General features: G+C 38.8%; 1 protein-coding gene across 2 annotated transcripts in view; it reads left to right on the forward strand.

Annotated features, from left to right (window-relative positions):
• Positions 1–27,174, forward strand: part of xylt1.L (xylosyltransferase I L homeolog) — a 200,711-nt gene that overhangs the window by 160,370 nt on the left and 13,167 nt on the right. Inside the window, exons 6-8 of one of the 2 annotated variants that reach the window (XM_018234364.2) lie at positions 9,604–9,820; positions 17,366–17,542; positions 21,946–22,208. In XM_018234364.2, coding sequence (XP_018089853.1) covers positions 9,604–9,820; positions 17,366–17,542; positions 21,946–22,208 — 657 coding nt within the window. 2 annotated transcript variants of the gene reach the window in all.

A 27,174-nucleotide genomic window follows, 5' to 3' on the forward strand; every position in this document is an offset into this window, starting at 1 on the left:
TCATGTACCATAGTAGGGAGGTATGTCTTGCTGAATATGGCTGGATCCTGCCATTGGTTTGATCTGATGCACAGAATTGTCCATCAGAAGGTGTAACATGCTCTGCCAGGGTAAAAAGGTAGTCACATACATAACAGTATCGAGAGGGGCAGAGAGATGTAGGGGAAGGTCAAGTGATGTTTAGAATGACAACTGGAACAAGAAGGATGAACAGCCAAGTACCATAAGGAAAGATGCTGTCTCAGGAATTAGTGAACATCTCAGTCATGTAAAATGGTATTCCAGGCAGCTTTGGACATTTTTTTTAATCTATGTGTGATGTCTACCTCTGTTATGAGAAGCTGTAACTAATCAGGACATTCCATGTGTTCTTCAAAAAAAGTCATGTTGATTATTTTAATGCTGTTTTAATGTGGACGTTAAGGACTTGAATCCCCCTCTTTTTTTGCCTAATAGGCCTCTGGAAAGTAATAATGCATTTATTTAAAGGATAAGTGCGCCTTTTATTTTTAATTCCCCTAAATTACTCTGTACATTTTGCATGCAGATGTATTTAGTTCCTCTATCACATCCAGTTCGACTTTAGCTCTTTTAGTTACTATCTTGGCTATTTTGAAGCTCCACCGCCTTCTGCTTTCTAAACACTCCTTCTCTCTCCGACTATAAAGACCTTAAAGTGCCTGCTGGGCATGCTCACTGGCTCTGCTCCAGTAGAAATCAATTAGGCATGCAGTAGGCACCTCTTTGAGGTCTTCAAAGTCAGTTAGAAACTGCATTATTATGTGACACACAGAACATCATAAAATGGTGTCTCCAAGGAAAAAATGTAACAGGGCAACATTAACGGATTTTCTACTAGGTCACTTATTTTGATAAAACCTACCTGTTGGTTAAATTATAGTTACCTTAAAAATTCTAACAGTTTGGAAAAAACATTATTGTATTAATATTCTATGCAGAATGCTGGGGGCCTGGGGTTTTCCAGATAACGGATCTTATCTATCTAATATACTAGAAAGTCATGTAAACATTAAATAAACCCAAAATGCTGGTTTTGCTTCATCAAGAAAAACATATTTCTTGGGGTTTAGGTTATTGACGCAGCATGGCAGAAGGGATACAGAATTTGCCCCAGGTACAGTATAGGAAATTGTGGCTCTTAAAGGAGAAGGAAAGCCCCAGGGCGCAAAACCCCTCCCCCCTCCCCTGTGTTGCCCCACCTCCCTCCTCCCCCCTGGCCTACCTGTCCCCCTGGGCAAATGCCCCTAACTTGTTACTCACCCCTCTGCGTAGGTCCTGTCCACGGAGTTCACAGTCGCCATCTTCTCCCACGCGCGTCTTCTTCCTGCTCTGACCGGCGTCTTCTGGCGCATGCGCAGTAGGAACAGGAACGGTACAGCTTTATTGCGCATGCGCCGAATGTCACGAAGTGAAATCGGAAAACTTCGTGACATTCGGCGCATGCGCAATAGAGCTGTACCGGTACCTGTTCCTACTGCGCATGCGCCAGAAGACGCCGGTCAGAGCAGGAAGAAGACGCGCGTGGGAGAAGATGGCGACTGTGAACTCCGTGGACAGGACCTGCGCAGAGGGGTGAGTAACAAGTTAGGGGCATTTGCCCAGGGGGACAGGTAGGCCAGGGGGAGGAGGGAGGGGGGGGCAACACAGGGGAGGGGGGGAGGGGTTTTGCGCCCTGGGGCTTTCCTTCTCCTTTAAACAACTTCATTCATGAGAAGTGCCTATCAGGAGAAAGATTTGCATTCCTGAGAAAAACGGTTTATGAACTGTTACAATAACAGTAAGATTCTATTCTAAAGTCTTTATTATATCTTTATTCTTCCTCAACCAAAAAGAGACATGCAGTACCAATAAAATAAAGGCATGTGTGCCAAACATCTCCATGTGCAAGGTACCCAAAACGTTGGTGTCCTTTTGGAGAGCACACAAGTTAGTGCTGGCTGAAATGTTATTTGGTGAAACATCAGGATGCGGTGGGTGTTAGTCAATTCCTAAGAAAGCTATCACTGGTAAGATCTACCCGAGACTTAACCAATGATAGTCTGAGGTTTGACCATCTCAATTGTCCATTATATTCTTCATAGCCTTAGTTATATGTTTTATATATATTATATATATATATATATATATATATATATATATATATATACACCTAGAAAGGTGATCACTTTCCCTGCAGTGTATGTTGATAAAGGGTTTATATTTTCTATAGAAAGATACGTACAGACTTAGCAGAATCTCATGTACCATAGTAGGGAGGTATGTCTTGCTGAATATGGCTGGATCCTGCCATTGGTTTGATCTGATGCACAGAATTGTCCATCAGAAGGTGTAACATGCTCTGCCAGGGTAAAAAGGTAGTCACATACATAACAGTATCGAGAGGGGCAGAGAGATGTAGGGGAAGGTCAAGTGATGTTTAGAATGACAACTGGAACAAGAAGGATGAACAGCCAAGTACCATAAGGAAAGATGCTGTCTCAGGAATTAGTGAACATCTCAGTCATGTAAAATGGTATTCCAGGCAGCTTTGGACATTTTTTTTAATCTATGTGTGATGTCTACCTCTGTTATGAGAAGCTGTAACTAATCAGGACATTCCATGTGTTCTTCAAAAAAAGTCATGTTGATTATTTTAATGCTGTTTTAATGTGGACGTTAAGGACTTGAATCCCCCTCTTTTTTTGCCTAATAGGCCTCTGGAAAGTAATAATGCATTTATTTAAAGGATAAGTGCGCCTTTTATTTTTAATTCCCCTAAATTACTCTGTACATTTTGCATGCAGATGTATTTAGTTCCTCTATCACATCCAGTTCGACTTTAGCTCTTTTAGTTACTATCTTGGCTATTTTGAAGCTCCACCGCCTTCTGCTTTCTAAACACTCCTTCTCTCTCCGACTATAAAGACCTTAAAGTGCCTGCTGGGCATGCTCACTGGCTCTGCTCCAGTAGAAATCAATTAGGCATGCAGTAGGCACCTCTTTGAGGTCTTCAAAGTCAGTTAGAAACTGCATTATTATGTGACACACAGAACATCATAAAATGGTGTCTCCAAGGAAAAAATGTAACAGGGCAACATTAACGGATTTTCTACTAGGTCACTTATTTTGATAAAACCTACCTGTTGGTTAAATTATAGTTACCTTAAAAATTCTAACAGTTTGGAAAAAACATTATTGTATTAATATTCAAGATGTGTTCACGGCCATATCAAACTCTGTCCTGACCTTCTTTTCTGGTGGAGTTATATACACATGAGACCGGACAAAACCAAAGTGGAATTTTTATTGCAGAACTCTCCTTTAATGTAACATCTGTTAGCCTTGTAAATATGAAATTATGTGTAATTATGTTTAATTATGACTGAAATGGCTCCTGCGCGCACAGTATTTAATGCATTATCTGTGTTTAAAAGTCAGTTTAATTAGCAATATTGTAGAGGAAATGATGAGCAGTGAGGTATAGAAGAAAACAGCTTTTTATTCTTACCTGGGTTGTAAATAAAAGAAATGACAGATATTGTGCCGTTAACCTTTCTTTACTTGATTCAATTTTTTTAAACTGATTTTATAGTAAAAATAAACATTATGAATATATGTATTAATGTTTCCCCTATCTGATTTTCTCTGGAGACTGACAAAGTTTAGATTAATCTCAGTTCATTTGTATACTATTTGCTACTCCTACATAACATTTATGTAACTGAGCCACCTGCTTGATCAGCCTCGTCCTTATCACATATAGTACAGTACACAAAACGCCAGGAGATAATTTAACTACGTTTGCAGGCAAACTATTAACCATTAATATCAATTCAAATATGTGTCTATCACATATTAAATGCCTTATAGTGATGGCATTGAAATGGTAAATTATAGTACATATACAATACTTTTATAGGTATGGGACCTGTTATCCAGAATGCTCTGAACCTGGTGTTTTCCAGATAATGGATCTTTTCCGGAATCTAGATCTTAATACCATACGTCTACTAGAAAATCATGTAAACATTAAATAAACCCAACAGGCTTGTTTTGCTTCCAACAAGGAATAATTATATCTTAGTTCAAGTACAAGGAATGGTTTTATGATTACAGAGAAAAAGGGAAATCATTTTTAAAAATTTTTATTTGTATTAAACAGGGTTAATGGGAGGAGGCCTTTCTGTAATTCAGAGCTGTCTGGATAACGGATACCATACCTGTAGTACTTTTAAGTAAAGAATATGTCGCATTCTTTAAAGGAGATGTGAAATAACAGGGGGTTGTCAAAATTTAAGATTATAAATATGTATCACCCCAACTGTTCTCCTGTTAGCTGAAAACAGCACCGGCTCAGGGTACTTCTTAGCAACTACTATGGAGCGATCTTCTTCCTTCATTGTGCCGGGTGCACATGTGCAGTAAAGTGAACAGCCGAATTTTACACAAAAAAAGATGGCCTTTTCACTGAACTGCGCAAGTGCTGGCCCATGCCATTGAAGAATGAAGAAGTAATTCAGTAATCTTTCCTTTCCATTAAAAGGGTGCTTAACCCCCCAAGAATTTGTATAATAAAATAAACTATAATTCTAAGCAACTTTTAAATACTTATTCATTAAATTCTTTTTCAGTTATGTGTAAATGTAATTGATATTGAAAGCAGTCTGACTATTTATATTCTCTGCATTCCTAGATGTGACTATTGTAGCAGAAGCCGGCTGATTAGGGTTGGGTTGGGGGAGAACTAGCTTTCCACATTGTTCCAGGAGTCTAAACCAGAAAAACAGATATACTTAAACCCTGCTTTCAACTACAATTACAGTTAGAAAACTTTTTTAAAAATGATATATACAGGTATAGAATCTATTAACCAGAAACCCGTTATACAGAAAGCTCCGAATTGAGGAATAAATGTCTCCCATAGACCCCATATCCTATGATTAAGTGTTTGTTAAAATGAAACGCGTAAGACTATGGATATAATAAATTATTTTTCACTTTAAAAACTTTTGCCTGGTTGAAGATTGCCTGTTTGAGTGCCTGCTTTAAAATAATTCTGGTTGCCCGCTCCCTATGCGGAGGGCTCAGGGCGGTGCACCTGGGCCACTTTCTAAATGTGGTAAGTTATCATTCTGCTAACTTGGAGACCCCTACCTCATTTATTCTATATGTTAAAAATTATATATACAGGTATAGAATCTATTTTGTACAACGAATCTATCAGGAAACCCGTTATACAGAAAGCTCCAAATTACGGAATGAATGTCTCCCATAGACCCCATTTTATCCAAATAATCAAAATTTTAAAAAAAGATTTGCTTTTTCTCTGTAATAATAAAACAGTACCTTGTACTTGATCCAAACTAAGATATAATTAATTGTTATTGGAAGTAAAAAACAGCTAATTGGGGTTATTTAATGTTTACATCATTTTCTTATAGACTTCAGGTATGAAGCAGGTCAAAAGGTGCGGCATCGCTAGTGTAATGAGCGCGTACTGCGCTTTCTGCACTAGCAGAGCCGAATTTCCGTTTTAAAAAACGGAAATTCAGCTCTTAAAGTTACAGGAGACGACTTTTTGCTGCCCCTTGTAACTGCCAGTTCCCTGCCGCCTGAGGCAAGGTGTTCACCTTGCCTCATGGCAGGAACGGCCCTGATGAAGGGCATCAGTCTGTTCACATCTACTATGTTTTCATCCCCCGAACCCCATCCAAGGAACAATTTAAATGACAAGTTTGCTAGAGGAAAATAGGGTTGCCACCTTAGTTTGTAAATAAAACATTTATTTGGTTTAATAAGAATTATAAAACTTTTATTTTTGACACAAGCACTATATGGCGGGTGCGTGTGCCTTTTTGTACATTTACATTTTTACCCTGGCTGAAATGAAACATCTTGACATTAGCTTTTGCATCCACTAAAGAAACATTGTTCCATTGTAATCATTTCTTCCTATAATATCTTTCACTTCCCTGCATGGCTTGTCTGGAGGCTAAACATGTTGCACTGGACGCAGTTTTTTTATGTTTCTTTGTCTGTTGCTTGGTTACCAGAAACCATTGTATAGTTATAATGAGGATGGCTAATTCCGCCTTTATTTGTTGCTTCTCTTTGTGTCATTGTTTAGACATAACAACGGGAAATCCTCCTCTTTAATGATATTAAATTATTCTTTATAATTTCTATAAACTGAGTCTCTGGGTCATTCTTAATGGTGATTATTGTAGTTGTGCCATCATTATTGTTTATGTAGTTTGCAATAACTGTGGTGGTTCAGACTGCCAATTGGAATTACAGCAGTTGCAGCAAGGTACTAATAACGGCAGTTTGACTCTTTTGATTGCACTTTAAAGGGGTGGTTCACCTAAATACTATGCTACAGGTCCGTAACTAGGGGTAGGCAGGAGAGGCAGGTGTCTAGGGCTCACCTAAAAACTGCTGAAGGCCAGTTTGGTGAAATTTACAGCTTTCCTGAAACCCAGGGTGAGTACAGAAACTTATGGCAGGTTTTATTGATGATTGCTCGAGGCAAAAGATCAATCTTAAATAGGCGCCTAAGTGACATAGATAACATAAATGTATTTAAATGTATATTAATGAAGCTGAAGAGGCCTGTGGACACCATAGGGTTTTCTACATTTTCTGATTGAAAACTTAAGCCCTTTAAAATGCCATACATTTTTGTGTTGCAGGCATCTATACTAGTACCATGCTCCAGTTTGTTAGTTCTTCCTCCTTTGGTGCCCTGTACCTAACACCTACCTTGACCAAATGTTGAGAGCTGGGCACAGATTTTCTTTGCATTCCTTTACTAAATGAGCCCTTTCAATTCGAGTTTATGATGTAATTTATGTTGTGATTCATTAAAACCTGGGTATTTATAATGCCCCCATCTTTCCTTGAAATATAAAGCGTGCCAAATCGATAAAATCCCAGCCCATGTAGGGTCGCTTTAAGTTTATTAGAAATCAACACAGTATCACAGGATATTTATAAAATCACAGAATCGTCATCCTTTTGTCTTTATATGGACATACTACCCTCCATTGACTTCTAATATGCTTTTGGTTTTCAGCAGGGGTAGTACATTATTCACTATATTTCTTTTATAGTCAAAAACTACTGAGAGGCTCTTACTCTGTGTTGGGTATTGCTTTCATTGCCTTGAATATTTAAAGGAGAACGAATCTCTAGTTATAAATACGACAAGAAATGTCATATTTTGTATATTGAACGTGCTGCACCATCCTAGACGTTCAGCAACTCTATAATGATAAAGAACCAGGCCTACAAATTTCTGCACAGAATCACAAACACACACACACTCATAAAGAGGAATCGTCCATATAAAGCGCTTAGTGGAAGTTTAATGAGAAAACATTATCTATAAAGATTAAATAATACATCCTGCTTTTTGTACACAAATTGTTTTTTTTTTTTTATGGCACGCTTCTGATTAATGTATATTTTTAATGTCAGAGGAAGACAGAATGCAGAGCAACTAGAGTGTGGCGTAATGTAAATGCATCACTTTATCTGATGTTCAATAAATTGAAAGCAACGATTTTAAACAGAAAAAAGGGACCAATGCAAACAGAAATTAGAAGTAATTTTGCTTTTGCAATGCGCGCAGATAAGTACATATTATTATAATCGTAATTACGAGGCAGCTACTCTAAAATTATCCATTATTGCCTGAAATTCTACTGGAAGCATTAAAAGCAGCTTGATTCATCCTACACCCTGTGCTGGGAATTGTGACTTTAGAGCCCACCTATTTGAAACTAAAATGATATTTGCTTTAGTGCCAGTGGCAATTCCACAGCAACAATTATGGTTACCTCATGTGGCTACCATGTTATTTTCCTGTCAGTCAGAGATTTTTTTTTTTTTATTTCTAAATCAGAATGCAGTGCACTTTTTGTTTTTGTTTTTCTCTTGCCTGAGTACAGTGATATGAGTTGTCATGGTGTCCGATTCCCTTCCAATCAATATTCTGTTATTTAAACCTGTAGAGTATAAAATGTAAGCACCATTTGTGAAAATACAATATTCTAAGTAAAGGTAACCACAATAATAAAAGAATCACTTGTGTTAATTGTAAATTAGGCTGGGTGTGCACAAATGGTTTCATGATGGAAGAGCAGTGGGGTGGGTACAAACCAATATCATTTGTGCTGCTTAGAGCAGGGGTCCCCAATCTTTTTTCCACATTCAAATTTAAAAAAAAAGCTGGAGAGCAACACAAATATGGGGGTGTCAAATATGGGTTCTGACTGGCTATTGGTAGCCCCCAATTTCCCCTTTTCATTTCCCTACAACAAACCGTATGACAGTAGTATACATGCAGTTGGCCCTACATTTATCCTGCAATGTGCTAAAGGGGTTGTTCACCTTCCAAACACTTTTTTTGATTGTTCTCCAGAAATAAAGACTTTTTTCAATTACTTTCCTTTTTTTACTGTTTTTCCAAAATCTAAGTTTAAAGCTTAATGTTCCTGTCTCTGGTGTTTCAGTCCGGCAGCTCTGTAATTCAGGTGCAGATTCGGAACTGTTACAATTTTGCAACATTTAGGGGCAGATTCATCAAAGGTCGGGGTGAATTTTCGAATGAAAGAAATACAAATTTCGAGCTATTTATTGTGTACTTCGACTAGGGAAGAGTCCAAATTCTATTCGAATTTGAAAAAAATTTGAAAATTCAAATATCAAAATTTATCATGTACGGTCTCTTTAAAAATTCGACTTCGACCATTTGCCATCTAAAACCGGACGAATTGGTGTTTTAGCCTATGGGGGACCTCCTACAACCTATTTGGAGTCAATTGGTGGACTTTGAAAAATCAAAAGTTTTTTTGGGGAAAAACTTCTAATCAAATTCGATCGAATGTGCTATTCCTTCGAATCGAATTCGGCCAAATGCGGACATATTCGATTGAAAACTGACCTTTTAGACCAAAAAAAAAAAACAGACTTAATTTCGGTTGGTCTTTTTGAATTCGAATTTCGAAGTTTTTTCAATTCGAAATTCGACCCTTGATAAATATGCCCCTAAATTGATACATTTCTCAGCAGCATCTCTGGAATGTGTTCTGAGGGTATTAAATATTGAATTGGCACTGTAATGATCCTACCATAAGTTCTGGAATATTATTTATGAAAACTGCAGTGTTTCTTTTTTTTTCCGCCTACCTTGGTGTCTATATGTAGTTATGAATAATGTCAGTTGTAGGAAGACAGTGAAACCTCCTAGATAATGCAAATGCTTGTACAGTAGAACCCCTTTTTTATGTTTTTCAGGGAACCAGAAAAAATGGTGTAAAATTCAAGAAAATGGAAAATCAGGGAAATGTATTATGCACAATATATAGGTGGGACCAAACAAAAGTGGTGTAAAATGATGGGAAACTTAAAATCAGGGGATGTAAAATTGAGATTTTACTGTATTCGTCTTTATTTTGTTTTCTGCCTTTGAGACTAAGAAGTCACATGCTAACTTTTTACTGTGAAAATATGCATCTGATACTTTCATATGATTATTATCATTATTTATATCCAAGTATTGTGATGGTAAAATAACACTATACTTATCTCCCCCATTAGATTCATCAGAAAACAAGGTTTGGATCGGCTCTTTCTCGAATGTGACACGCATATGTGGCGACTTGGGGATAGAAAGATCCCAGAAGGCATTAATGTTGATGGTGGCTCTGATTGGTTTCTGCTAAATAGAAAGTTTGTGGAGTATGTCACCCTCTCCAATGATGATCTGGTTACGAAGATGAAGCAGTTTTATTCCTACACCCTTCTTCCAGCGGAGGTATGATGACTAGATCAGCTACGATTATTTACTTCTTCTGGGCATATGATCCCCCACCTATCCTATACAACTATCTTTATGTCGGTCTATTTGTTATAAAGGTCTGTGGGGTTTATATAATTTATTTTACAAATATACAAACACTTTTTAGAATCTTATACACATCTATACTTTGCTTTACTTTTGTTTACTCTGTAAGATCTCCTTGTTTTGGTGAGATCACCAAATGAGCAGATCTCTACCCACTTTGGTTACCAGTGTGCCAGGCCAAATCTGATGATGATGAGGATGCTTTGGTGCATGAGATGACAATTCGTCTCCAATCGGCTATCGGGAGGAACCCTTCGCTTTGTGTTTTCAGATATTTTCCTGAAAAAGTAGCATGTGCCATAAATCATAATTTCCTGTTGGAATGCTACAGCAATATGTGATGGGATTTTAGGAGCATGGTGGGATGGCACTGCAGCTAGGGACAATCAAAACAAGCACCTGTGAGAGTCGAAAGCAAGGAGAGCTAAAACATAAAGTAGTATGGTACAAATGCTGCACATTATGTTTTGGGTTCTTGTACCAGCCCATGGCAACCACAACCCTTTGGCATGAAGATCTGTGCCTCCCAAAATGCCCATCACAATATAGATAGATAGATACAAGGCCGATTAGTAGTTAATTCAGACTCTCATTACATAGTAGCTCAGACACCAGTGCAATTAGCATCAGAATTTAATAATTAGCCCTGTAGCATCAGCTTCTATGACAGACGCACCTTATTTTACTGCTTGATGATTTGCATCATCTCCTAAGCTTAACTTCACAATAGCTGCTCAGAGCACAAGATGGTAAACTCCTGTGCACAACTCTGAAGGCTTGGATCATTACTATTATTTAAATACTGAACCTGTAGGCTAGTTCATGAAGTTCAGTATAAAAAAAAGCTGGAATTTCTACCCATATTCCTTTTTAGGGTTTATTTTTCCTTTAACTGGAAAGATAGACAAATGATCTTAACTTGGCTTATAGCCTATCCAGCGACTGAATGTAAAAACTATGTCTGACATGTTCATGTACTCGACATAATTAAGCAGAGCACATGTAAGTGCCTTAAAGGAAAACTATACCCCCAAACAATGTAGGTCTCTATAAAAAGATATTGCATAAAACAGCTCATATGTTAAATCCTGCTTCGTGTAAATAAACCATTTTCATAATAATATACTTTTCTAGTAGTATGTGCCAATGGGTTACAATAAATAGAAAACTACCATTTTAAAAAATAAGGGCCGCCCCCTGGGATCGTATGATTCACTGTGCACACAAACATACCAAACAAACTATACGTGTTAGGTCACATAACAGACAGAGTTCTGTCTTTTGCTTCCACACTTCTTCCTGTTACAGTTAGAGTTGTAGTATTTCTGGTCATGTGATCTGAGGCAGCACACAGACCATCACAAAATGGTGGCTCAAGGCAAGAGATGTAAAAGGGCAATATTTACTTACATATATATTCCAGTTTGATTAGATTCTTTAATATGCCACTTAATTTTATATAAACTATCTGTTGCTTAAGTGTTCATTTTGGGGGTATAGTTTTCCAGCTCGTTATTTTTGTGTTTTTGTTAAAACTGTAACCTGGATCTCCAAAGCTTGAACAATACTACAACTCCCATCTAATATCTAAGTCGCACTGTGACAGCAGCTATAGTTCCATACAAGAAAAAGTAACAAAATGTGCCTACAGAACAATATGTATAGGCATTGTCGCCCATTCAAAATTTGGATATTATAGATACAGGGAGAAATCTAATGTATAGACACTGGCTTAATTTAAAGTCTTGTCTGTCACATTTTCCATTTGAAAATAGCAGAAAACACTACAAAAGCCATTCTTTAAAGTAAATTAAATGTACCAAGACCATTTAAATGTCAGTGAATCAAGTCCAGTGTATCAGCAAACCTATAATTATTTCCATTCTCTCAGCAAAAGGGTTTAAATGGCATAACTCTAAAATGTTTCATTTTCTTTCTTTTTTCTATTTTTTTATACTTTCAAATTGAACAGATTTCTGGAACAAAAAAATCTGCATTAATATAATTGTATAATTTGCCAAGCAGCAGTTGCAGTGCGGGGGTTTATCAGATACATGTCTATAATAACTGAGACACACAGGGCTTAAGTGCACTGAGACTGCTGGGGACTCTGGGCAATGTCTTATACATGTTTATGGGGGCCTACAGTCTTCTAGTTTTATAGAAGAGAAGGCTGAACATGGTTCCAAAGTAGTAAGATATCCAAAACGCACTGCCAACTCAATTCAGGAAAAGAGTGCAACTTTCCAACGGTCAGGTCACCAATATCCTGATACATATACTTCAGATTATTGAGAAATGAGGAGAGCACTTAACGTATCAATGCTGTGGTTATTCTTTTATTTGCCCACTATTAGTACTGTAGTATACAGTAGCGTACTAGTAGTCGGCAAATAAAAGAACCACCACAGCATTGATATGTTTGTTAAGTGCTCTCCTCATTTCTCAATAATCAGAACGCTGAGCATGCCGGGTCATGAGATGGTTCACTTTAAATTAAGTATGCACCAAGTCCACTATTTTGGGATTCGGCTGAACCCCCAGATCCTTTTTGAAAGATGCGGGCGAATACCGAACCAAATCCAAAACCTAATTTGCATAGTCACAGGATAATGCAGGATTGGGTTTGGCCAAGCACAAAGATTTGACCAAATCCTAATCCTACTGAGAAAGGCTGAATGCCAAACTGAATCCTGGATTCGTTGCATCCCTACATTAAATACTCTTTCTTGCATGGAAAGATAAATGACCAGACTTGAAAATGGCTGATGTGGACTCCTTTGTTTAGCTGAAAATGGCCCTAGAAAGAAACTAAGCTTTTTTTTTTTCATAGCCCAAGACAGAGACCAATAACTAACATACGTTTGTCCAAATTCCCATTCTGGTGAATAGAAAAATGGCTGCCCTTTGGCACACTCCATTCCATTAAGCATGTATTGCTTCAGAACATAACAGTCAACATTTACAACAAGAATTGGCTGCCTTTAGGGGAGACACTCTTGGCCACTGCTGTTCTCCCTCAGACTGTGATAATTAAAACAACCTATGTGCAACCCTAGTTGTAGCCCCACTACCTCAATAACCTCGAATTTTGCATAATACTAAACTGACTTCTCGTGTTCTCTATGATAAATACTTATGTAGATCATTTAAGGCAAAAGATACAATATACATGTGAGAACCTGGCTCACTGTGCCAGGTGGAATGGAACGTAGATGAAGTGGTCTCTGTTTGAATTTTGAAGTAAGGGGAACTTGATGGACAAATCATAAGACTGATTTTTGTCTGAATCACCTTTTCATCTCATAAATTCATTCACCTCTTTAATATACAGTATATGAGAGACTCACAGTTGAGTGGGTGATTTTAGAACAAAGCCAAACCCAGCGTAGTTGATACAATCGAGGCAGGGAAATTTAAATATCTTGCAGTGGAATCATAATGGTCTCTTTTCAAGCGGAAGTCATTGGAAAAATCGGCCTTGTAAAATCACACTATACATAGAAGCGTTTTCCACAGAGATTTGCCTTCACCGGCGTTTCATCCATCTTGTTTCTTGTACTTGTACCAAGGTTGTCATAATACGACTGGTTGCGTTCAGCGCACATCATCCCTTTTAATTCCATCCCAGTTACAATCACCTTTTCCTCTCAACTCCGATAACCTTTTGGTCCATTATCTCTAAGAGAATTTCTGTATCATTATGAAAGGACACAGGGCAATGGGTAATTGGGTCGTTTTGCATCGCTTGAGTGAAAATGGATGCCTTTATAGATTTAACTAGCCAATTCAAGCATTAAATCCATATTCACTAAATATTACAAGGTGACAGGGGCTTATTGAGAAAAATCTACTCATTAGAATTCCATGCCGTTTATTTTTAGACCATGGTGTTTTTACATCATTTGACATTTCTGTTTTGCTTTTAGAGCTTTCTGTTATTTATGCTCATTACATATTCAGATTTTTGCTTCATGGCATTGTCAACCAGAGGGGACATTCTATTATCTCTGTAATTACCAAAATTAATATGTTCTGCCCTAAAAACCTAGATTGAGAAGTGAGTTCCGATGGCAGCGCGAGCGCTGTGGGGCAGAATGAATTGTTTTCATTAAATTTATAATAACCCAAATTTTTATGTTGTGTCCTCAAAATCTGCATTACATTCTGGACCAATGGTCTGAAGTCATTGGGAAACATGCCAAGCATTTAATGTCTTGAAGATTTTTAAATGGCAGCCTAGAGGTAATAAGCACCCAAGGCACAGTATTGCAGTAAATTCTAGCAAGTTTGTTCTGCGTCTAGCATAGCAACCTTAGATCATAGTCCCATGCATCTCCAATTAACTTAAGCCTTTTTATCCTTTTTTCAAGTGCACAGCATGAAACATTTAAGAAATAATTTTCTGTTCTGCCAAGGTTATAATGTCCATGATAATCATATATTTCATAGATAGACTTTTAGCCTCCTTACAGATTGATGAATAAAAGGAAACCATTAGCAATCAGCTATATTTATAAGCCCTGGGCATCAAAATCAGATTCACTGTAAGATAAGAAAGACGTAGGAAGTGAATGGGTATTTGCCATGCAATATATAAGCATATTGGTGGATAGTAGAGCAACATCAGACTTCCATTAATTCACTTTTCTAGCATATTGACTTGTTAAAGGAGAACAAGAGCCTTTTTAAACTCTAGGCCCCTTGCAGACCTTCCTCCCAGATGCCAAATACTGCCCTGGTTGTCATACCTATTTATAAGAAGCATAGTAGTGCTGAAGAGTTGGTGGGAACCATCCACTGAACCACCTGCCATTGATGTTCTATTCTTGGCATTTGCCAAAAAAAGGATAAAGGGAGTGTGTCACAGTTACTTGTGTCTGCATTCAGTGAGTTACTGCTTTTTGTAAAGATATGACTGCTTATTAAGTGCGTAACCGTCGGAGAATCTAATCCGGCAGTGGCATTTGTTATCCCAGTTGAGTGTTGATGCTGGCTTACCACCTTGACCTGTCCAGTGTATCATTTTGGCTTCCGAGATGTGATAAGTTCTATATGGCTGATGCTGTCTTCTCCATATGGCCCTACATCCTTTTATTTGAACCGTTTTAGTTCCCAAATGAGTTTTAACTGTCTGCAAATGTGAGTGTGAACATTTATTTACTAAATTGGATGTCCCTGTAACTATTGGTAAATGACAGATACAACATTGGTTTCATAGTTCAGTATCCTTGATGTGCGTTAAGGAGAGTAACAGTCCAATTGTTGAGGCCTGACTTCTGGTTATAGATTAAGCACATAAACTGGTGAAATTGTTTCAGTTATCTGATGCCCAGAAAATACATAATAAATAAGTAAAGAACTGGCAGCTGACTAGCTACAGGTGAATATGGGGACCTTCTGGAAACAGTAATACGGATTAAATGTATCTTAATCCCCTTAAGGAAATAAAATAGTCTGCTATGCTATCACTTATTGAAGGAAAATTTTTTTTTACACAGTTTTCACAAAAAATAATTTCCAAATAAGTGCTAGAGTCTAGACCATACAACAAAATTTGGTTGCGCTCAAACTCTATTCCCCCTTCTGTGAAACTGATTAATTCGGGCTAATAATTGCCACAGCTCACCCTGTAACTTGGTGGGCCCAGGTGCAGATGCCCCGGACCTTTCGCTTATTCAATGTATATTCACAGGCATTCAGTATATACAGGTCACTCAACGCTTGAAGTTTCTGGTCCGGGTGCAGCGCCCCGAACTCGCAGCTTTGGGAGACCCATCAGTCTGTAAAATCCAATATTGCACGCAGTTTCACGTATCAACAGACAGCGGTGGTTTTAAAAGGCTTTATTTCCCCAACAATTCACCTAACGCATTTCATTTGTCATCACACGCACTCATAGGCCTATGAGTTTGTGTGATGACACACAAAACCAGTTAGGTGAAATGTTGGAGAAATAAATAAGAATATATTTTTGATCTTGTTTATAATAAAAGTCTGCTTTAAAATGTCTAATATCTTGTTAAAAATTCCAGCGGTGTAAGGAGTAGTCCCAATTCTCAGAGTAAAAGGACCATACAAGACCTTCATAAATAACCATGGTTATACATGCCAAACTCAGCAGTGAGTTTTAACGCAAATTACACTCTTTTCTATGTACAATACACTGACACATGCTTTCCTTGAAGCGAGAACCAACAAATAGAAGTATATCCCCTTAAGTCAGCACACAACAGATGCACGCTAATTTGAATAGAGTTACAGCAGGCTGAATTTCCTTCTGGCATATGAGAAATGTGGCATATACATGCATTGTCATCAGAATTTAAACACATTACAATAATCAATTTTGATGCAGTATTCAAAACATATATTGCATAGAAGAAGGGTATTTTCTGTGCGACCATATAGTGTGTTGTGTAACTATTACGCCTTATATAATATATGTTATATGGTATGAAAGGAAAAGTACATTTTTAGAATTGTCACAATTTGTAACTATAATTACCTATTGCTTTAAGCTTGGACCTTAGGCGCAAGCTGCAACTAGCATGAGATTGTGAGCAGGTAAAGGAACATGTGTCATAAGCCATACTTTCTAGTTTGGATATCTGGGCCAAACCACTTATCACAGTTCCTACGGTAAATGTATATGCATCATTTGTGGTAACAATAATGTTACTGGATTTTCCAATTAAAATCCAGGGATAGAACCACTCCCATTTTATTTTAGCTATGTCTATTCGGGGTCACAAGGACACATATTTTTCCCCTTCTATCCTAAAAATGTAGGGCCGATTTACAGTTAAAATACAAAAGGGGGATTGTGGGAGCACCCGCATTGCTAAGTAGAAATGTATATAAGTATAAGGGAAGTGCTACTGGCATATCCAAATGGGTCAGTGCACATTCCCTGGGTCCCTGTCTAAGTAATTCAGTATATATACAAGTGCATGTGTTCATAAAGACAGGGGTTTTTAGTTACAAAGTTATGATCATAAAGTTGAAAAGCCACCATACCACGTCAAGGTAAACCCCATATGGCGGTCCCTAACTTGTTTACCTACCAGTCATAGTATTGAGGATCCGATTTACAGTTTAACAAGGGATACAATTTTGAAAAAAAAAAAAAAAATATGAATAAGAAATGAATGACATTTCATATATAACAATTTGCAATTTTGTTAAAACTTCTGCTTGCTATTTGCATCAAGCATTAAGGATTCAGAGGAATTTTAGAGCCCAACACTACTGCTAAACTCGTTGTAACCTAAAAAAGGGCTTCCCCCACCACCTTAAAAATATGCTGTTTGTATACTTCCAACTGATCACATACACAGTTTAATACAATAGACTTAATATTAACTTATTTACATATGTAGTTATATATTTGTATTTATTTAACACTAATTGTTTATGCAGCAATGTACTTATATTTTTGCCTTTTTGCTTCAGTCCTTCTTTCATACAGTACTGGAAAACAGTCCATATTGTGACACCATGATTGACAATAATCTCCGGATCACAAACTGGAATCGTAAATTAGGCTGCAAATGCCAGTATAAACACATAGTCGACTGGTGTGGATGCTCTCCCAATGACTTCAAGCCATCTGATTTCCATAGATTTCAGGTAAGTGATCAGTATGCATGTTTAGAATGATGAGCCCTCATTTATTAAAGGGAAAAAGTGTTTGGGGTTTGTTCTTCTAATGCAGTGGGATTCCAGTGGGTGTTTTGGTCACTACACTACTGATAAAAAAAGATAACATACATCATACGTACATTTACAGATGTGAAACTCATTTTTAGATATACTGTATTCTATTATATTTTTAGATATACTGTATTCTATTATATTCTACTTCCTTAGAATAAGTCTTTTATGCTTTGATATACGCTGTGAATCTGCTCCAAGATGAGCTGTGTTCAGAATTGATTGTTGTGCCGTTGAGGTGTCTTTCCCTATGTTTTGGTTTTCTAAAATCGCCCAAACTTGAGCAGGAACATTGATGTATGCAAATAAGTGTCATTTATATTCAGAGAAGCTTTGTAAAGGAATGAATTAATGGTGCTGCTTAATGGATGTTGTGACAACTACAGACTGAAGTAGGAGGAGTCCAGTCTACAGCATTTATCTTTTCACTAAGATGTATCTACGGAGAAGCCGTTTGGGCTGTGACTTTGATTTGCTCTTTACCTACAATGCATGTGACGGGAGTGAAGATTTTGCACCAACTCACTTGGCGGATGTTTAGGGTTAATGTATCGTTGTTGCTATGTGTTTGCACCAGCAACACATAGCAACAAGTAATTACATGATTTTAATCATATAACCAACAAATGCTGCCAGCTGATGGTTGCTAGATTCTGTCAAAGACCTGGTGGCGACTTTATCTACATTGGCCTATTAGTTTGACACAAGTTTATGATTATTTCATTCATATTTCATTCTAAATAGATGCTTTGTAGTAGAACTTTGCAGATTGGAAAATTGCCCCACAATGGAAACAGAAATGTGATGGGTAACTGTCCAAGTGCAAATGTACCCAGTGTTGATAAGAGAACCCCATTATTAACTGGCTACTTACATGTTGACCATCTTTATAGACCATGGGAATAACAACTAGTAGCACAAGGGTGTAAATACTTCAAAAAACTCAATTGCTTATTTACAGTATACGTAGGAGGATGTTCTTCTGTGTTGTAAGTCCATAATTGATTGGCAGAATTCTATCTTCTCTTGCTGGCCTTTGACTTTTAAGGTGATTATGGTTTGGATTAAACCATAATCACCTTAAAAGTCAAAGGCCAGCAAGAGAAGATAGAATTCTGCCAATCAATCAAAGAAAGTTATTAATATTACTTGAATCCCTGAATACCTTTGTTTTTTAAAAGTGTATCTATACAAATATGGACTTACAACACACAAGAACATCCTCCTACGTATACTGTAAATAAGCAATTGAGTTTTTTGAAGTATTTACACCCTTGTGCTACTAGTTGTTATTCCCATGGTCTATAAAGATGGTCAACATGTAAGTAGCCAGTTAATAATGGGGTTCTCTTATCAACACTGGGTACATTTGCACTTGGACAGTTACCCATCACATTTCTGTTTCCATTGTTCTACCAGCAATTGGCTTGAAAAAAAGTGCTGTTCTTATATCTACCAGGCAGCTGTTATCTTGTGTTAAACTGCTATCTGGTTACCTTCCCATTGTTCTGTTTTTAGGCTGTTGGGGAGGGGGGGTGAAATCACTCGAACTAGCAGTACAGCAGTAAAGAGTGACTGAAGTTTATCAGAGCTGAAATCACATGACTTGGCAGCTGGGAAACGGACAGTATGTCTAGCCCCATGTCAGGTTTCAAACTTGTATATAAAAAAATCTGTTTGCTCTTTTTGAGAAACTGATTTCAATGCACAATTCTGCTGGGGCAGCACTATTAATTGATGTGTTTAAAAAAAAAAAAAAAAAATCCCATGACAGTATCCCTTTAAGCTCTAAACAAGTAATGTTTTACTGTGTGTTTTGTATTCAGACACTGCGATGTTCACATGGGAAGAGACGTTGATTTTGGCCAACGTATAATTGCTGTAAACAGTATCCACTTCTCTGAAAGGCCAATGGATTCAACAGAAATCAATGCTTCCCTCAGTGCAGTATTTGGCTTTGTCTAGACATAATTAACAGCTATATGTTGAGCAATGCATTTTGTACTCATTACACTGTAAAAGAGTGTCACATTTACTAGGTGCTGAAGCATACATAAAATGGGCATTATGACCCAATATGCAATCATTTGGGTGCCATTTATAAAGAACAGGGGTAAAAGGCAGTGTTATGAACATGTAGTGGATTGGCTTATAAAGAGACTAAATAGGATAGATGAGAGAGAGAGAGAGAGAGAGACGCAATATGTTGGCGCTATATAAATACAAAAAATATAAATTCATGTTAATAATAATAGTAGATAGAGATAGATAGATAGATAGATAGATAGATACTTCGAGAGGGAGAGAGATAGATGATAGATAGATGATAGATAGATACATAGAGAGAGAGATAGAGGGAGAGATAGTTAGATTGATAGATACTTGTATAGAGAGAGATTGAGGGAGAGACAGATGATAGATAGATAGAGAGATAGAGAGATAGAGGGAGAGATAGTTGATAGAAAGATAGCGATAGATAGATAAATAGTCTGATAGAGAGCGATAGCGGGAGAGATAGATAGATAGATAGATAGATAGATAGATAGATAGATAGATAGATAGATAGATAGATAGATAGATACTTAGAGAGAGATTGAGGGAGAGATAGTTGATAGATAAATAGTCGGATAGAGAGCGATAGCGGGATAGATAGAGCACTAAGTTTGCCCAGGTGCAATAATAAATGTAAGCAAGTAGGAAATGCTACTTGCTGATTGATTGGTGTAGGTAATAAGAAGAGTAGCAAGCTTTGCACAGTTACTACATAACCCCCAATATATGTGCCTAATGTCGAGGATGGAACTGGAATTAGTCAAGAGGTTTTGGAGCTGCAGAATTGTTTGGCCCTATGAGTAATAAGGAATGTTACTTGCTTAATGTAAATTAGTGAGGCAAACAGGGGCAGGAGGGGATACAGCCCTGTTATGTGTGACTTTGATCATAGTCACCCTATTATGTCTGGGAGTAGCATCAGTGCCATTTGTGAGTGGAGGTAATGATTCTGGGTGGAGGCAACGCAACAGAAGAGGAGCAGCAGCGGGGCAACAGATTCTCTGCTTTTCATCTCCTTAACTTGAATGGTTCAGTTATAGACATTACAGATAGCATCTAGAAAGCAGGATATTTTCAGGCCTAATTTAGGCCGAGATTTACTTTGTAGATGGCGTTGATGTTTAATATCAAACCATGCCAGCAAGAAATGTTATTACTCTTCATAACTCACAGGTGTCTTAGAAAACACATAATATTAATATCTCATACAAATTGTTAAGAACAGATCAAAACTGCATAGCATAAAGATACAAATCTGTAAAGTAATTGCGGTTATAGGTTCTGTTCCAGCAGTGCCTAAACACTGCTGTATAAGGGGCTTTTATATAACAGCTTGGTGTAAGCAACAAGTATGTAACAGTGCCGTGCTAGACATAATACCTAGATGTGGTTTCACACAGTAACACACAAACAACATGGGCCCTGTACCGTCTCCTAAGAGGAATGTGAGATTAAACCTTTATGGTTTTACTGTAAATGGTCTGTTGGTTTTCAGCTTTAGTCATCAGTAAGTAACACTGTTTTATCCTATAAACCCTCTGTCTGAACGGAGTCATTTCTTGCAGCATAGACACCGAATAATGTAATAAATGGTAGTAGGAAAAGAGAATTGCAGTATAATCACGGCTCCGCACACACTTCATGTGTGCGGAGCCGTGATTATACTGCAATTTGTTGAGGGGCCTTGCCGGGCCTGCGGTGAACCAGCACCACTTGTGCAGGAAAGTGGACAAGGAGAGGGTGCGGTAAATATAACACTGGACTTAGTAGGAAAAGAGAAGACATTCTTACATAAAGTAGTAACTAGCAAATGGGGCCCTTTACTAAATACATCACAGATCAGTTGTACCAAAGCTGATGTGTATAAATGTCCTTAACTTAAAGTTTTGGCAGCTTTGGAACTTCATGGGGTCAATTGTGCATAAATCAGCATTAAATTGTGGCTGTTTTATAATTAAAGGGCATGCTAACATTTATATTAACATTAATGGGCAGAATTATCAAAATGTGAGCTTAATTAATAAAAGCTCACCCACGTTCTTTTCATTCCTGTGGGATTTTTAGAATTATGTTCATCATTAGGTGAACTTCTCATTTTAGAAATACGGTGTGTTGGCACTTAGAAGAAAATATAAAAATATAATTAACATTGTTAATCTTTAGTTGTTAATCGGCTTTAATGAGTATAAAATACTTGCCTGTATGGTGCAGAATAACCTGCTTTTCTAAGAGTGGCTACTGAATTAGAGATCTTCTTTTGTATTTAGCAGACATCAAGGCCGACCTTTTTTGCTCGTAAATTCGAAGCTGCGGTGAGCCAAGAAATCATCGGCCAGTTGGATTATTATTTGTACGGTAACTTCCCCTCGGGCACACCAGGACTTCGCTCGTACTGGGAGAATCTGTATGATGAGCCCGATGGCATTCACAGTATTTCTGATGTCATGCTGACCATGTTCCATGCATTTTCCCGCATGGGCTTGAAAAGAGCAGAGTCTTCGCTCCATACTGACGGGGAAAACACCTGCCGGTAGGTTGACTTTGTTTTTATACATCCTTTACATTGCCATTTGTTAATGATAATGCAGTGCTGATATGTAATCAACAATTACGGATGGGCGAATTTGACCTGTTTCGCGTCACCGGCAAAAATGCCCCAAGTCTGGGAATTTTTCTTGACGTGCATCATTTTTTTTGACACGCCACACCATTCAAGTCTATGGGCTTCATTTCCATGGTAAAAGAGGGCGAAAAAAATCGCCCATCCCTGTCCACAATGTATATGTGGAATACTACTGCCCATTGTGCTTCTTAACTAGAGAAGTGAAATGGGGACATTAGTAAAATATTTTTAATGCAAAGGGGAAAGAGGTAGAGCCTTATTGATCATTCAAGGGTAAGGGAACAAAAGGCACGGAGCCACGGGATGTGACACAAAGGAAAAAAAAAGGTAAGTTCTGAGCGACTTGGGGCAGGCCAAGGGCTTTTTTTTTTTATTAAGGGTATTACAAATTACCGGTACATTTGTAATACGGGCACTGGCTTTGCCAGGTGTTTTACCAGCTAGGCCAGTAAAATACCGGCTGGGTGGCAACCCTAACTCCATGTCGAACTTCAGGCTCGTAGGCTCACAGAACCCTCCCCCCCTGGGCTCCCCTACCTCTGTCACCACCCCACTAAAAGCCCCCTGCCCCAAACTCCTCCGGGCCCCACTCTGCAGAAGATGTGGCCACCATCTGGGCTGAGGGGGATGCAATCAGGGGTCAGCAGGGAATGTAGGCAGGTTCGGGTCTGGGCCGGCGGGGCCCATGAGAGCTGAGGGCCTACCAGGATTTTACCTAGTGTCCCGCCGACCCAGTCTGACCTTGCACTCACTGCTTTAATAAATGAGTGATATTGTGTGTACTGTAAGTAGAAAGTATATCCTAACCAACCCAAACATGCAGTTTAGTATGTCTAGCTGGTTCCCAAGTCTTATAAAATCCAATAATTTCCATTTTGATTGGATAGAAAAATTTGCACCAAAGTAGCAATTTAAATACATTTTCTGTAATAACATTTCAAATCAGAAAGCTGTTTCCTCCATGATGTTTTTTTTTTTGTTCTGAAATGAAATAAAAGGGACCCTTAGACAAATTGCACATTTGGCCAAAAGGGCAAGAGAGAAATCTAAACAATTGTTTAGATTTATAGCCATTTTGACAATATCATCCGGCACAGCAATTAGAAGAACAGTCCCAGCCCTGTAATTTCACTACAAAAGCCCAGTCGTCTGGCTGAATATCTTAAAGTGCAGATCACAGTGAGTCGATACAGTGCTGTTTTCAAGATCAAATTCCTTTCCCATTTCTGAAGCCAAGTTTGGAATCAATGCTCGCATGCCTACAATTCCTTAATGATCCGAAATATTTCTCCTGCAAAAAGGGGGAAAACTAGGGGAGCCAGGATATTGGGTTGCAGCCTGAGCATAAGCCATTTTCTTGTAACTCCTGTTGCTCCAATGCTTTGGTGAGTAAATGTTTACTGCGGCACAGGCACAACAAGCCGTTTTAGTATTCCGCACAGCAGGTGGGATTTTGCTTATATTGGCTGCAGTGATTTGTTTGCAGCGACATTGCAGAGTCCATCAATGTCAGCCTTGTTTGTATTCTGACTACTCGACATTATTAACGGGCAGAGAGAAAATCTTTCCAGATGTTCTATATCTCTACAGAATTATTTAACTCTCTACCTTGCAGCTTTGACTAGCTGCTGTTTAATATGTAGCTCACATTGCCCATCCTGATCTAATCCTGGGTGGGGATTGCAAGCGGACATTATCAGTCCCACAGAATAGGGCGGCCAATATGGAGAATACAGGATTTATTTTGCAAAGATGTTCTTTTGATTACAACTTTTACCCTGTTTTTATTCCAGTAAATAATTTTACACCCCCATGCTTTTTATGTGTTATCATGCACCCATGTTTGCAAGGAATGTATGTGCTGTACATGGAGAGCTCCCCAACCTTCTGTGAGTCCTTTTGACAGTGAGGCTCAGTCCTGTCAGTTTTGCACAAACTGGCTTTTTTTGATGCGAAAATATTATATATATTATATATATATTTTTTAACAGGTTTGCAGGTTACTATCACCCCTGCACCGATGCTTTGACATCTGAGGGTCTTAAAAACATAAGGGTGGTCATTTACTTACTGCAAACGCAGTGTTCAGGCATAATCACAATTTTTCCCAGAATTCCAGCACTATTGGGGTTGCTAGGGGTAGTTGTTTCTGATACAATTGCGGTTGATGCATTAAAATTTACACATTTGCACTCATACTTCAACATGAATCAGACGCAATTTCACAGAAAATTTTCCAAGTCTGGTAGATGCAATTTCCAGCATAAGACAGAGTGATGTGTGCGCCTGTTCCTTTTTGCACATCTGCCCTGTGCTTATAGATCAGGTTGCGGTGGGAACCTGGAAATTTGTGGGCCTGCAACATCAGTGTGGTACATGATCCCTAAGATCTTTCACCATAAATGAATAGGAATTCCAGTGTAAAGGTGGCCATAGATGCAAAGATCCGCTCGTTTGGCGATGTTGCCAAACGAGCGGATCTTTCCCCGATATGCCATTAACAGGCATGGCTATATCGGGGGTAATCTGATTGTTCGGCCGTAAGGCCGAACGATCAGATTACGATGTGCCATGAGCTACGGCGGGATCGGTCGGGTCAAAATCAAACCTGACCGATCGACCAAACGACCGATCTCCGCCAGGCGAAAGATGTCGGCACACGCCACACACAATCCGAAAATCGTACGAATCCTCGATTTGTACGATAGGATCTGTGTGTCTATGGCCACCTTAAAGGTGCGAATAAACAATCCCACATGCAAGGGGAGAGATATACATCTGTGGATAGAACAGGGTGGATTAAATGGCACCTGTCGGGCGAATAGGTCCCCCTCGCCGGGAGGGAGCTCCCGGTAAGAGCGGCCATGTTGGGGCACACGCATGATGTGACACTCATAATGACAATGTGACGTCAGAAGTTCATTTTGCACATGTGCTCTGCACAACATAGCCTTTTGCACCGCGAGCTCACCCCTGACTTCAGGTGTCCTAGCACTGGCTGGATCTATTAGCCTGCACCTTTGGTTGGGGAAAATATTTCCACTCAACAGGTGCCCTTTAATGACTGAAACATGTCTTGGGGGCATTAGGGGCTTTAAGACTTGCATCCAATCCCTGTTAATTAATACATTTATCTCTCTTCATTTTATTTCTAGAGTTGTTTATTTAAAGTGTAGCAAGATGATTTTTTGAACCTGTATCAATATACCAGCAATAGATATATGGTATTCTTGTGCTTCCGAAGATATGGAACCAGAAAGAATTTTCTAAGGGCATGCAAGAGTGGGGGGCTGTCTGGGATGCAATAGGATGGGGGTGCAGTACACTAGCAACCAGCAGGGGGAGGCGGGTGAGTGACAAGTGGTGGAGGAGATATGGAGGTGTGTACGAGTGACAAGTGTGTACGACAGACCTTTGGTGCCAATGCAAGTTAGCCCAGATTTCATTGGAGCAATCTTTTGCACTTTAAAGGAGAATTCAACCCTAAAGTAAAAAAAAAAACCTACCCCCCCAACCTACATAGAATCCCCTCCCTCCTCCTCTCCCAGCCTAGCTGCTACGCCAGGCAAATGACCCTATCTCTTTACTTACCCCTCAGTGCAGATTCTGTCCAGCGGAGTTCATGGCAACCATCTTCTTCTCTTCGGTAATCTTCGGGAAGTGCTGTATCGGCGCATGCATAGTTGGAGCATTTTTCTGGTTCTGCGTCTTATAAATTCATGGGATGTAGTCTCTTAGCTATGGATATTCAGTTTTTTCCTTACCATTGTGCCAACTGGATTTTGGGCAAAGTGCTCTCCATATGCCTATATAACTTTAATCTACAAGAGGATCACTGCCAGCTGATCTGCTATACAACTTGTGTGCAGCACCATACATTAATGTAAATGTCAGCGAGTTATGTATCCGGCTATTAAACTGGGTAGAACTTTCTTGAAGTTGTCTCACCTAAAGACGCACATATATGGAAACCTTTTTATTGGAGGATTAACTGGAAAATGTAATTTTTCGGCTTAAGTGTGATGGTAAAGCCTTGCGTTGTCTGCCAAAGCAGCACAGCTGTGTCTTTCAGTAGGGTTACGTTGGGGCTTAACTCAATGTTAAGCCACTGCTCTTGCCAAGACAAGGACTTAAAATTCAAGGACAAATATCATCTCTTGCTTTAAAATGTTTTTCGTGTTTTGTTTAAACACAATTATTGTGTGAGGCTAATCTTAACTGATGTCTGCCTTTGCCAGGAGATGTCTTTAAAATTTTAGATGTGTTATTTGCATTGGCCATGCAGAGTTGGAACTAGGGGTAGGCAGAGTAGGCACGTGACTATGTTGCAAAGCTGGACACCAGTCTGCCTCATACCCTAGTCCAGTCTCTTTGCACCACTCTGGCCAGTGTGTGGGTGTTGCCTAGGGTGCCTGGCCCGGTGCTGCATACATGCAGAGATACACTCGTTTGGTGAGGTTGCAAATTGAGAGGATCTCTCCGAGGTGAGAGATGAGGTGGACAATATCGGACTCATCGGACAGTGGACCCTAGGGCTGAATGATCAGAAAGCAGAGAATACAGGCACTCAGACAGATGACCGCATCAACTAAGCAATGCTGTCCTCGTTCTGATGTTATTTTTAAACCTGGCTGATCGACATCTGGCTGATTCTCGGCCAGATATCAATCTGGGGAAGCCCCTCGGAGGACCCCATACAATGCCCATATCAGCCTGTGTATCGCCACCTTTATTTGTGACCTGAAGTTGGTAGAACCACACCACTGTCTATGAATTGGTGTCCCTTAAAAATAGTTGTAAGCTTATCCATGGGATACAAAAAGCACTGCAGGTAGCACATGGTTATAAAGTGCTTGCGATGGTGGCTCTATAC

The sequence above is a fragment of the Xenopus laevis genome, chromosome 9_10L (assembly GCF_017654675.1).
Source record: "Xenopus laevis strain J_2021 chromosome 9_10L, Xenopus_laevis_v10.1, whole genome shotgun sequence".
Lineage (NCBI taxonomy): Eukaryota > Metazoa > Chordata > Amphibia > Anura > Pipidae > Xenopus > Xenopus laevis.